General features: G+C 32.8%; 2 protein-coding genes and 2 pseudogenes across 2 annotated transcripts; all 4 read left to right on the plus strand.

Moving 5' to 3' along the window:
- The first annotated feature begins 387 nt into the window (after positions 1 to 387).
- On the plus strand, positions 388 to 3101 carry LOC132043984 (premnaspirodiene oxygenase-like). Its single transcript, XM_059434465.1, has 2 exons — positions 388 to 2101; positions 2275 to 3101. Exons 1-2 carry the CDS (start codon positions 1187 to 1189, stop codon positions 2884 to 2886), a joined length of 1527 nt encoding a protein of 508 aa, XP_059290448.1. The 5' UTR covers positions 388 to 1186; the 3' UTR covers positions 2887 to 3101.
- Positions 3102 to 4225: 1124 nt separating this feature from the next.
- LOC132043972 (premnaspirodiene oxygenase-like) lies at positions 4226 to 6399 on the plus strand (annotated as a pseudogene).
- Positions 6400 to 7698: 1299 nt separating this feature from the next.
- LOC132043991 (premnaspirodiene oxygenase-like) lies at positions 7699 to 9394 on the plus strand (annotated as a pseudogene).
- A 3834-nt stretch (positions 9395 to 13228) lies between these two features.
- Positions 13229 to 14132, plus strand: LOC132043982 (premnaspirodiene oxygenase-like). Its single transcript, XM_059434461.1, has one exon. The coding sequence runs from the start codon at positions 13229 to 13231 to the stop codon at positions 13781 to 13783; it is 555 nt and encodes a 184-aa protein (XP_059290444.1). The 3' UTR covers positions 13784 to 14132.
- The last annotated feature ends 1530 nt before the right edge of the window (positions 14133 to 15662 follow it).

Below are 15662 nucleotides of genomic sequence, written 5' to 3' on the forward strand. Positions count from 1 at the left end.
CCATTCTAAATCAAACAAAGTATGATGAGATATACCTGTTGACTCAAACTTGTTTTTGTGTCAAATTTAACAATATTTTGCATAATATATAGCCAATGACTTTGTGATAATATGACCAACTCTCTCACCACCTAAAAACCGAAACTTGCCCAACTAGAAGTTAAAACACAACATACAAAATAAAGGTCACAATTGCGGCAGTCAAAAATTGCACACAAACTTGAAACTATTCATCGTCACTCTCAAAATATAGTTCCTGTTAGTATCCTGTGTTCATAATGGTAAACCAGAAAATCGATAAAATCGGAAAATAGAAAAGTCCGAGGTTATGGAATATATATATTCTTTCAGGATAGAACAAATTAACTCACCAGCGTATCGGTTGCTCAAACTCCGGTAAACGGTGAACGCAATAAGCGGCAAAAAATCACACATAAATTATTTGAAGTGCAGAAAGAAATTAAAGAAGAAGACAATCAGAATTTTCAGAAGTAAAAATATGAGGAAACAGACATGTATTTATAAGCCAACAAAGGATAGTGTGAACAAGTCTAATTGTGCCTTATCAGAAAAGTCACAACTATTCATTTTTCATTCACACCTTTTAAAAGCCCAACAATTTCTTCCTTTTACTAATTCAGTATTCTAAAAATAGTTTTTATTTTATTTATTTTGCCAAATTAAGAAAGATTTAATATTTTCATTCAATATTACTTATCATTAAGCACAGACGCTCCTCAATCATTGCTTTGTTGATAGGATTTTAATTACATCAATAAGGATAATTTAGTAAAATAAACTCTCAATAAATAACTTATAAGTGGAACATAAAGTTGTAAAAGGGAACGGTGGAAGACAACAAAGTCTACTATGGTGGCGGAAACTAATTTTTACTATCAAATCGGACCATATAAAAGAAATTCACGTAAGTACTGAACGGAAAAGTCAATTATGGTGGCAGAAAATTCATGACAACCCAATCTTGACAAAATCATAATAGTACCTCGTTGGCTTAAATCAAATTTTATGAGCTCAATATAACATTTATAGCTTTCCCAAAATAACAAATGGATAAATTAACATTAATTCCTCTGGAACAGAAATTCCCTTTCTATATAAACCTGAAGCATGCATGAATGAATTTCCATAAACATAAAATAAGATCGTTAATTCCTTTCTGAGATATATGGAGACACAACAATTACCTTTGATCTTTATTTCACTCTTGTTATTCCTTTCCTTCATCTTATGTTTAGTTCATCTATGGAAGAAATCAAAAACCTTTAACAAAAAAAGACTGCCTCCAGGACCATGGAGTCTACCTTTGGTAGGGAACTTGCACCAATTAATGAACGGTCGTTTGCCACATCATACTTTGAGAAGTCTATCACAAAGATATGGACCGATCTTTCATTTACGTTTAGGAGAATTATCAATTGTTGTTGTATCTTCACCTGAGATGGCGAAAGAAATTATGAAAACCCAGGACCTTCGCTTTGCTAATAGACCTGAATTTATGTTTGGAGAAATTATTATGTACAATCATACAGACATTATAACTTGTGCATATAGTGATTACTGGAGAAATATGCGCAAAGTGTGCACCATCGAACTTCTAAACGCAAAGATGGTCAAATCATTTAGTTCGATTCGACAAGCAGAGATGGAAAGTCTCGTTTCATCGCTTAATTCTATGCCTAATGACACATTGATCAACTTGTCACACAGAATTTTTTGGTTTACAAGTTCTGTAACTTGTAGGTCGGCTTTTGGAAAAATAATACATGGTCAAGATAAATTGATAATGTTGATAAAGGATGTCACATCGTTAGCTACAGGATTTGACTTGGGTGATTTCTTTCCTTCCCGAAAATGGGTTCATGAGGTTAGTGGATTTAAGTCAAAAATATTGAAGGTTCACAAAAAAGCTGATGTAATTTTGGAGAATATCATTAATGAGCATAGGGAAAATCGAACAAATGGTAAGAAGGGCAATGGTGAGTTTGGAGGTGAAGATTTGATTGATGTTCTACTACGAGTCATGGAGAGTGGAGAATTGAACACTCCAATCACAAATGAGAATATCAAAGGAGTTATTTTTGTAAGTTTACTGCTACATGAGACATCTCATTCTCTCTCTCTTTTTTTTTTTTTTTTTTAATTATATTATTTACTGTTAGTATTAAGAATTTGAAGTTAATTTTTTATGATAGAGTGTTATCTTGGAACATTAAATACTCGGTACATCTATGTTAATATTTTCATTACGTGCAGGACATTTTTATGGCGGGATCTGAAACAGCAGCTACAACAATTCTTTGGGCGTTGGCGGAAATGATAAGAAATCCAAATGTTATGGTTAAAGCACAACTTGAAGTTCGAGAAGTCTTAAATGGAAATAAAACATATGAGGATACAAATTTAGAAGAGTTGAAGTATCTAAAATTAGTGATTAAAGAAACATTAAGGTTACACCCTCCTATTACTCTATTACCAAGGCAATGCAGAGAAGAAACAAAAATTGACAAATACACAATACCCATCAAAACCAACATTATAGTGAATGCATGGGCAATTGGAAGAGATCCTACATATTGGCATAATTCAGAAAATTTTATACCGGAGAGATTTGAAAATAATTCTATTGATTTCAGAGGAAATCATTTTGAATTTGTTCCATTTGGCGCAGGAAGAAGAATATGTCCAGGGTTATTATTCGGATTAGTGAATGTAGGACATCCTTTAGCTCAGTTACTTTATCACTTCGATTGGAAGACTCCTTATGGAGTCAATCCAGACAATTTAGACATGACCGAAACAGATGGAGCAACCGCCAGAAGAAAAGAAGATCTTTGTTTAATTGCTACTCCGTTTAATTTCTCTTAAAAACATAATAGACTTGAGAACTTTGTTCCTTGTTTGAAGTACGTAGTTGTACTTTTCACTAATTGCAGCTTGTTTATCAACCGGAGATGGATAAGAAGATAAAAAAGTTTATTTTACAATAACTACATATCTTTACATGGTATATCTATATTTATGCATGCGTGTGATTTTGTGATGATTGTACTTGAATTCTCTTTTCCTACTTTGGTGGGTTATTTCCTTAACTTCGAGTGATTTTGTTGCAGATTTGATTGAATGATGCATTGAGATAACAAAATATCTGGAAATATATATCTACCTATAATACAGAGCCACCACATCTCTAAAATTATCTTGAGAAAAAGATAGTATTAGGAAGCAAAACATGAAGGAAGGTTTCTGAAATTATCTCAAGATACTATGGTGCGAGTTGGTAAGACACAAAAGTAATTGGAGTTGTTAAGAGGAAGTGAGAACCCAGTATTTTTTTTAACTTTAGAAGCAATTATATATTTGTATAAATTTAAATAATTTAATTTTAAAATTTCTCCGTCTACACTTAGTCAGATAATTGATATACCATTATGGCTAGACTAATTAACAAGTTTCAGGTATAAATCTTAAATTCATGCTCAATCAAAGACCATCATGCAAGTAAATTGGGAACAACATCTTCTTTACCCCAAAAATTAACATTAGGGCCTTTTTCACTTATGCTTGTCATATACGCGTGAATATTGTCCAATTAGAAATTTGTTTTATTATTAAATACAGGACGAAAGTACTAAGGGATAATATATATTTCCTTCCATGAAAGAAGTACTGAAGGATAATACAAATTTTTTCTTATGAATTTGTCCCCTTTTTATAAGAGAACACTTAAACTTTGCAGGATTCAATGATCCCCTATATTTGTTTATAGTGTGGCATGTATAAAGACCACCTTTTGCAACCAACACCAATTTCAGGATAGTAGTATATCTCACCAACTTATCACATTTTGCCAGTAGCGGAGACCATGAAAAACGTTGGTCTTGAAATTAGTCGGGACTCGGGGTAATTTGTTGCAGAAGCAAAATTGAAGAAAGAGAAAAAAGAAAAGAATAGAAAAAACTAAAACTAAAATAAAGTAAAAAAATACTAGTACTGTATTTTAAATAAAATACATTTATTTTTTGCTTAAATTTATCTTCTTACGCGCTACTTGAGAGTTCAAAACACTTTGCATGCCACCTAAGCATAAAAGGGACAATAATTCTACTTGAAAAAATTACTGGACAAGTGTACGAAAAAAACATGTGCTATTGACCAAAAAAATGATAGGAAATACAAAGGTACACCAATTTGGAAACTATCTACTCCATATCTCATAAATGTGTGCATATTTATTCATGAGAGCCTATTTTCATATCAGTTCAATGCAATATTGATCTTCTCAAAAGGGATCATTTCCTTTCTGAGATATATGGAGACACAACACTTACTTTTCATCTTCATTTCACTCTTGCTCTTCCTTTCTTTCATATTTCATTTAATTCAAATATAGAAGGAATCAAAAACCTTTAACAAAAGGTTGCCTCCAGGGCCATGGAGGCTACCTTTTATTGGTAACTTGCACCAATTAATTAATGGGCGCTTGATTCATCATACTTTCAGAAATCTATCGCAAAGATATGGACCGATCTTTCACTTACGTCTTGGAGAAACATCAGTTATTGTTGTATCTTCACTTGATATGGCAAAAGAAATAATGAAAACTCAAGACCTTCATTTTGCAACTAGGCCTCAATTAATGGCCGGAGAAATTATTATGTACAATCACTCGGACATTGGAACATGTCCATATGGTGATTATTGGAGAAACATGCGCAAAGTGTGCATCTTGGAACTTCTTAGTGCAAAGATGGTCAAATCATTTAATTCAATTCGACAAGCAGAGATGTCAAGTCTTATTTCATCGATTAATTCTATGCCCAACTCATTAATCAACTTGTCAGACAAAATTTTTTGGTTTACAAGTGTTGTAACTTGTAGGTTGGCTTTGGGAAAACTAATCCATAATCAAGATACCTTGATAATGTTGATAAAGGATGTCGCATTATTAGCTGCAGGATTTGACTTGGCTGATTTATTTCCTTCCCGAAAATGGCTTCACGAGATTAGTGGATTGAAGTCAAAAATATTGAAGGTTCACAAAGAAGCAGATGTAATTTTAGAGAATATCATTAATGAACATCTGGAAAATCTAGCAAATGGTAAGAAGGGCAATATCGAGTCTGGAGGTGAAGACTTAATCGATGTTCTATTGCGGGTCATGGAGAGTGACGAATTGGGAACTTCCATTCACACATAATAATATCAAAGCAGTTATTTCTGTAAGTTTAGTGCCATATAAAACATCTCATTCTCTTTTATTTTCTTTTTTTCATTTTATTATTTATTAGTATTAAAAAAGTTGAGGTTATTTTTTTATTCTAGATTATAATATTGGAACATCTAAAATTAGGTATATTTCAATATTTTATTAATTACATTCAGGATATGTTCATAGCAGGAGCTGAAACATCATCGACAACAATTATTTGGGCATTGGCAGAAATGATAAGAAATCCAAGCATCATGGTTAAAGCACAACGTGAAGTCAGAGAAATCCTGAAGGGAAAGAAAACATTTGAGGACACTGATCTTGAAGAGTTGAAGTATCTACAATTAGTGATTAAGGAGACATTAAGGCTACACCCTCCTCTTCCTCTGTTACTCCCAAGGGAATGCAGAAAAGAAACAAAAATTGGCAATTACACAATACCTATCAAAACCAGAGTCCTAGTGAATGCATGGGCAATCGGAAGAGATCCTAAATATTGGCATTATCCAGAAAGCTTTATCCCTGAGAGGTTTGAAAATAATTCTATTGATTTCAAAGGAAATCACTTTGAATTTATTCCATTTGGTGCAGGTAGAAGAATGTGTCCAGGGTTGTTATTCGGCTTAGTAAATGTAGGACATCCTTTAGCTCAGTTGCTTTATCACTTTGATTGGAAGACTCCTTATGAGGTTACTCCAGATAATTTTGACATGGCCGAGACAGATGGAGTAACTGCAAGAAGAAAGGAAGATCTTTGTTTAATTGCTACTCCCTTTGGTCTCTCTTAACAGACTTAAGGACTTTTTCCCTTTGTTTAAAGTAATTGTACATTTCACTGGTTGCAACTTGTTTATCAGCCAGCAGTGATGAATAAGAAGATAATAGTACTTAATTTAGATAACTTGTCTACATATCTTTACAAGGTATACCTATATTTATCTTACATGTGAGCGGCAAAGGTGATAGATACGTCAAAGAACAAAATATTAGCAACACTTGAGGTTTGCCTAAAATGAAATGTATTTTAAGAGGGTAAACCATGGAACAAGCACTATTTTGTTTTTGTATTCAATTTCATACCTTTGATATTCTTTTATTATGTTAGGTTCGATTCCATCTTATTGTAATTCCTAACAAGTGACATGGTTATGAAATTAGATTTCCTTCAACTTTTGGTGTACTTGAGATTTATTTTAATGATTTTATCGATTTACTTTCATAACATTTTGTTGCTTCTGAAAGCATTTTAATGTGCCTCGACGAACCTAATTCTGTACTAGCAAAATAAAGAACTTTGTTGCGTATCTATCAAGTATGTTGTTGTTGTTGTGGTGGTGGTGTATCTATCAAGTGTTCATATAGTTCTATGAACTTGAACTCAATCACCTACAGTTTTCTTAATCTATACTTTTACTCTCATCATCAAGAAAGAGGCCCAACTAGAAGTTAAAACACAACACACAAAATAAAGGTCACAATTGCGGCAGTCAAAAATTGCACACAAATCTTGAAACTATTCATCGGTCACTCTCAAAATATAGTTCCTGTTAGTATTCTGTGTTCATAATGGTAAACCAGAAAATCAATAAAATCGGAAAATAGAAAAATCCGAGGTTATGGAATATATATATATATATATATCCTCCTAGGATAGAACAAATTAACTCACCAGTGTAGCGGTTGCTCAAACTCCGGTAAACGGTGAACGCGACAGGCGGCAGCAAATCACACATAAATTATTTGAAGTGCAGAAAGAAATTAAAGAAGAAGACAATCAGAATTTTCGTAAGTAAAAATCTGAGGAAACAGACACGTATTTATATGCCAACAAAGTCCTATTGTGCCTTATCAGAAAAGTCACAGCTATTCATGTTCCATTCACACCTTTAAAAGCCCAACAATTTCTTCCTTTTACTAGTTCAGTATACTAAAAATAATTTTTATTTTATTTATTTTGACAAATTAAGAAAGATTTGATATTTTCATTCAAAATTACTTATCATTAAGCGCCGACGCTCCTCAATCATTGCTTTGTTGATAGGATTTTAATCACATTAATAAGGATAATTTAGTAAAATAAACTCCCAATAAATAACTTACAAGGGGAATATAAAGTTGTAAAAGGGAACGGTAGAAGTACAGAATAGCAAATTCCGCTGTGATGGCGGGAACTAACTTTTAATCAAATGGGATCACATAAAAAAGACTGACTTAAGTACTGAATGGAAAAGTCAATTATGGTGGCAGAAAATTTATGACAACCCCATCTGTACAAAATCATAACAGTACCTCGCCAGCTTACATCAAATTTTATCAGCTCAGTATAATATTTATAGCTTTCCAAAAATAACCTATGGATAAATTAACATTAATTCCTCTTGATCAGACATTCCCTTTCTATATAAACATGAAGCATGCATGAATGAATTTCCATAAACATAAAATAAGATCGTTAATTCCATTCTGAGATATATGGAGACACAACACTTACCTTTCATCTTTATTTCACTCTTGTTATTCCTTTCCTTCATCTTATGTTTAGTTCATATATGGAAGAAATCAAAAACCTTTAACAAAAAAAGACTGCCTCCAGGGCCATGGAGTCTACCGTTAGTAGGGAACTTGCACCAATTAATGAACGGTCGTCTGCCACATCATACGTTAAGAAGTCTATCAAAAGATATGGACCGATCTTTCATTTACGTTTAGGAGAATTATTAGTTGTTGTTGTATCTTCACCTGAGATGGCGAAAGAAATTATGAAAAACCAAGACCTTCGCTTTGCTAATAGACCTGAGTTTATGTTTGGAGAAATTATTATGTACAATCATACAGACATTATAACTTGTGCATATAGTGATTACTTGAGAAATATGCGCAAAGTGTGCACCATGGAACTTCTAAACGCAAAGATGGTCAAATCATTTAGTTCGATTCGACAAGCAAAGATGGAAAGTCTCGTTTCATCGCTTAATTCTATGCCTAATGACACATTGATCAACTTGTCACACAGAATTTTTTTGGTTTACAAGTTCTGTAACTTGTAGGTCGGCTTTTGGAAAAATAATACATGGTCAAGATAAATTGATAATGTTGATAAAGGATGTGACATCATTAGCTACAGGATTTGACTTGGGTGATTTCTTTCCTTCCCGAAAATGGGCTCACGAGGTTAGTGGATTTAAGTCAAAAATATTGAAGGTTCACAAAAAAGCTGATGTAATTTTGGAGAATATCATTAATGAGCATAGCGAAAATCGAACAAATGGTAACAGGGCAATGGTGAGTTTGGAGGTGAAGATTTGATTGATGTTCTACTACGAGTCATGGAGAGTGGAGAATTGAACACTCCAATCACAAATGAGAATATCAAAGGAGTTATTTTTGTAAGTTTACTGCTACATGAGACATCTTATTCTCTCTTCTTTTTTTTTCATTATATTATTTACTGTTAGTATTAAGAATTTGAATTTAATTTTTTATGCTAGAGTGTTATCTTGAAACATTGAATAATCGACACATATATCTTAATATTTTCATTACGTGCAGGACATTTTTATAGTAGGATCTGAAACAACAACTACAACAATTCTTTGGGCGTTGGCAGAAATGATAAGAAATCCAAATGTTATGGTTAAAGCACAACTTGAAGTTCGAGAAGTCTTAAATGGAAAGAAAACATTTGAGGATACAGATTTAGAAGAGTTGAAGTATCTAAAATTAGTGATTAAAGAAACATTAAGGTTACACCCTCCTATTACTCTATTACCAAGGCAATGCAGAGAAGAAAGAAAAATTAACAAATACACAATACCAATCAAAACCAACATTATAGTGAATGCATGGGCAATTGGAAGAGATCCTACATATTGGCATAATTCAGAAAATTTTATATTGGAGAGATTCGAAAATAATTCTATTGATTTCAGAGGAAATCATTTTGAATTTGTTCCATTTGGCGCAGGAAGAAGAATATGTCCAGGGTTATTATTCGGATTAGTGAATGTAGGACATCCTTTAGCTCAGTTACTTTATCACTTCGATTGGAAGACTCCTTATGGAGTCAATCCAGACAATTTAGACATGACCGAAACAGATGGAGCAACCGCCAGAAGAAAAGAAGATCTTTGTTTAATTGCTACTCCTCTCTTAAAAACAGAATAGACTTGAGAACTTTGTTCCTTGTTTGAAGTACGTAGTTGTACTTTTCACTAATTGCAGCTTGTTTATCAACCGGAGATGGATAAGAAGATAAAAAAGTTTATTTCACAATAACTACATATCTTTACATGGTATATCTATATTTATGCATGCGTGTGATTTTGTGATGATTGTACTTGAATTCTCTTTTCCTACTTTGGTGGGTTATTTCCTTAACTTCGAGTGATTTTGTTGCAGACTTGATTGAATGATGCATAGAGATAACAAAATATCTGGAAATATATATCTGCCTATAATACATAGCCACCACATCTCTAAAATTATCTTCAGAAAAAGATAGTATTAGGAAGCAAAACATGAAGGAAGGTTTCTGAAATTATTTCAAGATATTATGGTGCGAGTTGGTAAGACACAAAAGTAATTGGAGTTGTTAAGAGGAAGTGAGAAGCCCCGTATTTTTTAACTTTAGAAGCAATTATATATTTGTATAAATTTAAATAATTTAATTTTAAATTTCTCCGTCTACACTTAGTCATATAATTGATATACCATTATGGCTAGACTAATTAACAAGTTTCAAGTATAAATCTTAAATTCATGTTCAATCAAAGACCATCATGTAAATTGGGAACAACATCTTCTTTACCCCAAAAATTAACATTAGGGCCTTTTTCACTTATGCTTGTCATATACGCGTGAATATTGTTCAATTAGAAATTTGTTTTATTATTAAATACAGGACGAAAGTACTAAGGGATAATATATATTTCCTCCCATGAAAGAAGTACTGAAGGATAATACAAATTTTCTCTTATGAATTTGTCCCCTTTTTATAAGAGAACACTTAAACTTTGCAGGATCCAATGATCCCCTATATTTGTTTATAGCGTGGCATGTATAAAGACCACCTTTTGTAACCAACACCAATTTCAGGATAGTAGTATATCTTACCAACTTATCACATTTTGCCAGTAGTGGAGACCATGAAAAACGTTGGTCTTGAAATCAGTAGAGAGAGGTAATATGTTGCAGAAGCAAAATTGAAGAACGAGAAAAAAGAAAAAAGAAGAAAAAACTAAAACTAAAATAAAGTAAAAAAATACTAGTACTGTATTTTAAATAAATTACATTTTGGCTTAAATTTATCTTCTTACGCGTTACTTGAGAGTTGAGATTGCAAAACACTTTGCATGCCACCTAAGCACAAAAGGGGGCAATAATTCTACTTGAAAAAATTATGGACAAGTGTACGAAAAAAACATGGCTATTGACCAAAAAAAATGATAGGAAATACAAAGTGGAAACTATCTACTCCATACATAAATGTGTGCATAATTCATGAAAAAAAACATGTGATCATTTCCTTTCTGAGATTGACACAAAAAAACTCTTGAAAAAACCTTAACAAAGGTACACCACCTTTTATTGTAACTTGCACCAATTAAAATAGTTCTATCGATCTTTATCTTTGAGAAACACGTTTATTGTTTGATATGGCAAAAGAAATAATGAAAACTCAAGACCTTCATTTTGCAATTATAAATGTACATCGGTGTCCATATTTATTCTTAGTGCAAAGATGGTCAAATCATCAGAGATTCAGTCTTAAATTATTTTACTCATTAATCAAATAATTTTTTACAAGTGTTAAAATAACTCAATCCATAATCAAGATACCTTGATAATGTTGATTTTTTCGGCATTAAAAATAATACGGATAATTTTTCAAAAAAATATAAAAATAATTCCGTATTATTTTTCATTAAAAAAAAATTTGATGCATTCCGGAGGGCGAAGGATTCGGAGAGTGACGAATTGAGTTATTTTTTTGGTAAAAAAAATTATTTTGAGTATTAAAATAATTTTGAAGTTATTTTTTATTCTAGATTATAATATTGGAACATCTAAAATATTAATTAATCAAAGATATGTTCATACAGAGCCGAAACATCATCGACAACAAAGACTGCGTAAATGATAAGAGGTGACAGCACAACGTGAAGCGAGAAACTTAAAACTTGAGACATTGGAACCATTTTTCAAAAATTGGCAATTACACAATACCTATCAAAAGCCAGCTAATTTTAAATTTTCTTCTAAAAAATGATAAAGGGTTGTTACACAGTTACACCAATTTGGAAAATATCTACTCCATATCTCATAAATGTGTGGATATTTATTCATGAGTGCCTATTTTCTTATCAGTTCAGTACAATATTGAGCTTCTCAAAAGGCATCATTTCCTTTCTGAGATATATGGAGACACGACACCTACTTTCCATCTTCATTTCACTCTTGCTCTTCCTTTCGTTCATATTTCATTTAGTTCATATATGGAAGAAATCAAAAACCTTGATGTTGTTGTTGTTGTGGTGGTGGTGCAAAAAGTTCTATGTAACCTTTTACTCTCATCATGCCCAACTAAAACACAACACCAGGACCATGATTCTGTGTTCATAATGGTAAACCAGACTAGAAAAAAAAAAATCCTTTTTATGGAATATATATATATATATATATCCTCCTAGGTAACTTGCACCAATTAATGAATGGGCGCTTGATACATCATACTTTCAGAAATCTATCACAAAAATATGGGCCGATCTTCCATTTACGTCTGCTTTGTTGGGAAACATCAACTATTGTTGTATCTTCACCTGATATGGCAAAAGAAATTATGAAAACTCAAGACCTTCATTTTGCTACTAGGCCTCAATTTATGTTTGGAGAAATTATTATGTACAATTACTCGGACATTGGAACATGTCCATATGGTGATTATTGGAGAAACATGCGCAAAGTGTGCATCGTGGAACTTCTTAGCACAAAGATGGTAAAATCATTTAATTCAATTCGACAAGCAGAGATGTCAAGTCTTGTTTCATCGGTTAATTCTATGCCTGATTCATTGATCAACTTATCGGACAAAATAGATTGGTTTACAAGTTCTGTGACTTGTAGGTCAGCTTTGAAGGAAAAGTAAAGTAATATCATTAATGAGCAAGATCAAGATAGAGTTGATAATGTTGATCAAAGGATGCCGTATAGTATTAGCTGCTAGAGTGTTAGGATTTGACTTAGTAGGATCTGATTTATTTCCTTAAAGCACCCGAAAATGGCTTCAGTTGAAGATTAGTGGATTGAAGTCAATCAAAACCAAAAATATTGAAGGTTCACAAAGAAGCAGATGTAATTTTGGAGAATATCATTAATGAACATCGGGAAAATCAAGCAAATGGTAAGAAGGGCTATAGTGAGTCTGGAGGTGAAGATTTAATCGATGTTCTACTGCGAGTCATGAAGAGTGGCGAATTGGGAACTCCCATCACAAATAAGAATATCAAAGCAGTTATTTTTGTAAGTTTAGTACCCTATAAAACATCTCATTCTCTTCTCTCTTTTTTTGTTTTTGTCAAACAATAAAAAAAAAATATTTTACTACATCATCTAGCTCATATAGGATTCTAGAACTAGATCTTAGTGTTTCGTCTTTATCTATTACAACTGCATCTTCATTACAAGCCTAGACAGGATGAGTATTTAAGCATTGAAGAGTACTGCCCCCTTGGTGTTGTTGCTGGCCTCATCACATTCTCTTTTCTTTTTTCATTTTATTATTTATTAGTATTAGAAATTTGAGGTTATTTTTAATTCTAGACTGTAATATTGGAACTTCAAATATTAGGCATATCTCAGTATTTTTAATTACATGCAGGACATGTTCTTGGCAGGAGCTGAAACATCAATATTGAGCTTCTCAAAAGGTCTGAGATATATGGAGCGACAATTATTTGGGCTTTTAGGACCATGGAGACCATTTCCTTTTATCGGTAAGAAATGATAAGAAATCCAAGTATCATGGCTAAAGCACAACTTGAAGTTAGAGAAGTCCTAAAGGGAAGAGAAATATTTGAAGATACTGATCTAGAAGAGTTGAAGTATCTAGAATTAGTGATTAAAGAAACATTAAGGCTGCATCCTCCACTTCCTTTGTTACTCCCAAGGGAATGCAGAGAAGAAACAAAAATTGACAAATACACAATACCTATCAAAACAAGAATCATGGTGAATGCATGGGCAATTGGAAGAGATTCTAAATATTGGCATAATTCAGAAAGTTTTATACCTGAGAGATTTGAAAATAATTCTATTGATTTCAAAGGAAATCACTTTGAATTTATTCCATTTGGCGCAGGTAGAAGAATGTGTCCAGGGTTGTTATTCGGCTTAGTGAATGTAGGACATCCTTTAGCTCAGTTGCTTTATCACTTTGAGTGGAAGACTCCTTATGGGGTTACTCCAGATAATTTTGATATGACTGAAACAGATGGAGCAACTGCAAGAAGAAAGGATGAACTTTCTTTAATTGCTACTCCCTTTGGTCTCTCTTAACAGTAGAAATAGACTTGAGGACTTTTTCCCTTTGTTTAAAGTAATTGTACATTTCACTGGTTGCAACTTGTTTATCAGCCAGCAGTGATGAATAAGAAGATAATAGTACTTACTTTAGATAATTGTGTACATATCTTTACAAGGTATACCTATACTTATCTATCTTACATGTGAGCAGCAAAAGATGACTGATACGTTACAGAACAAAAAGAATTAACAATACTTATAGTTTTGCCTATTATGGATATTTTTTCACTATGAAACGTATTTAGAGTCTGTATTCCATTTCATACAATTTATATTCTTTTATTATGTTAGGTTCGAATGGTAATGCTTCAGCTTGATTGTTGTGCTACACTAGATGGGAATAGAGAAAGCCATTAAGAGAACCTCTGCCTCATTTCTTATGATAACTCCTATGCTAATTTCCATTTCTTTTGGTCTCCATATTTACAAGCAGCCCAATTCCTCCAAATTTCCCAATAAATACATATTGGTACAATTTGAAGAAGCATCTTGTGGATGTTGTTCTTTGGATTAGTGTCCCACCACTCCTTCAAGGTCCTTCTAAGAGGCCAATTAAGGACCTCCAAAGAATTTCCATAGGTAGTTGGCTGCCTCATTTTCTATAAATACATTGTGTAAATTCACTGTGTGGTCTAGTGCAGCTAGCACATCTGGAAACTGACTGTTTGGCCAAAACTGGCCAGAACTTCCTCAAATGGCAACTTGCACAAGAGTAGTCTCCATAATAAAAATGACATCTTGAAAGGTATAAATGAATGTCATAGCTCACTTCACGGAGAAGTGGCTTTTTAGTCCTTTACAAAAAAAAAAATAGTTTTATGACATTTTTACGAGAAATTATTTAATTTTTGTTTTTTTTTACACATAAAAGAACTGAAAAAACATATAAGAGATCTGAAAATGTCCTTTTTCTTCTATTCAAAGTAGAAGAGCAAATTGTAAATGGGCATGCGATCTAATTAGTGAGAAGGATACTTTTTAGCCTAGAAGCTCTAATGTCTCCCATGCTGTTACATTAGAAAATTGCCCTTAATGACTTGGTATTCCATAAGCATAATCATCTTGGTTGGATTGACCAATCAATTGTGATGGTTCTAGTTTGGGTGTATTTGAGTATAAATAAATTTTCACAATTATCTTTAATGATTTTATGGATTTACATTTCATAAACTATTTGTTGCTCCTGCATTAATGCAACTTGCCAGTTATTAACCACAAACTATCCCTAAAGTGTCTGGACCAGTTCATACGCACACCAACCTATTTTGTAAATTTAAGTGAAAAAAGTGTATATAAATAGAAACATAAATCATCAACCAAAAGCAACTGGAATTAAGACAAATCATTTTGAAAAGAATAGACGGATGAAATAGAAATAAATTTAAAAGGGATTTACGAGCTTAATAGTGCACAAGCCGTAAGTAAGAACGACACATGCAAGCATATAAACTCACGACATGTTATCGGCAATGTATAGGGCTGATTGCACTAATCTTTTTTCTAAGCGCAATTTGCACACTAATTGCCTTTTCTATAACATAAAGCATATTAAAAAAATAACATAATTTGCACAAACAAGATCTCCAGATAATTGAGGCAATGACCGGCGCGGCGGCTGAGGAGGACCACATCACGAAATCAATGAGAAAGATCCGAGATTTTATAAAGGGTGAAAAGAGCCCTAGTTTTACTTTGGTATTGGGCTACTTGCGCAAATAGCCCGTCGGGCGAATGGGCCAATCTCATCCATTCCCTTGACAAATGTTCCTATTTGGGGATGATGCTCAATTTTTGGCCCTCAAATTTATAGTATTTAAACTTGGAAAAATTCCGTGATTTGTCACCCTTCTAA

Source organism: Lycium ferocissimum, unplaced genomic scaffold (assembly GCF_029784015.1).
Source record: "Lycium ferocissimum isolate CSIRO_LF1 unplaced genomic scaffold, AGI_CSIRO_Lferr_CH_V1 ctg32, whole genome shotgun sequence".
Classification (NCBI taxonomy): Eukaryota; Viridiplantae; Streptophyta; class Magnoliopsida; order Solanales; family Solanaceae; genus Lycium; species Lycium ferocissimum.

Coding starts and splice junctions, on each gene's coding strand:
- LOC132043982 (XM_059434461.1), top strand. CDS start 13,229: ATGATAAGAAATCCAAGTATCATGGCTAAAGCACAACTTGAAGTTAGA.
- LOC132043984 (XM_059434465.1), top strand. CDS start 1,187: ATGGAGACACAACAATTACCTTTGATCTTTATTTCACTCTTGTTATTC. Junction 2,102..2,274: donor ATATCAAAGGAGTTATTTTT/GTAAGTTTACTG, acceptor CATTACGTGCAG/GACATTTTTATGGCGGGATC.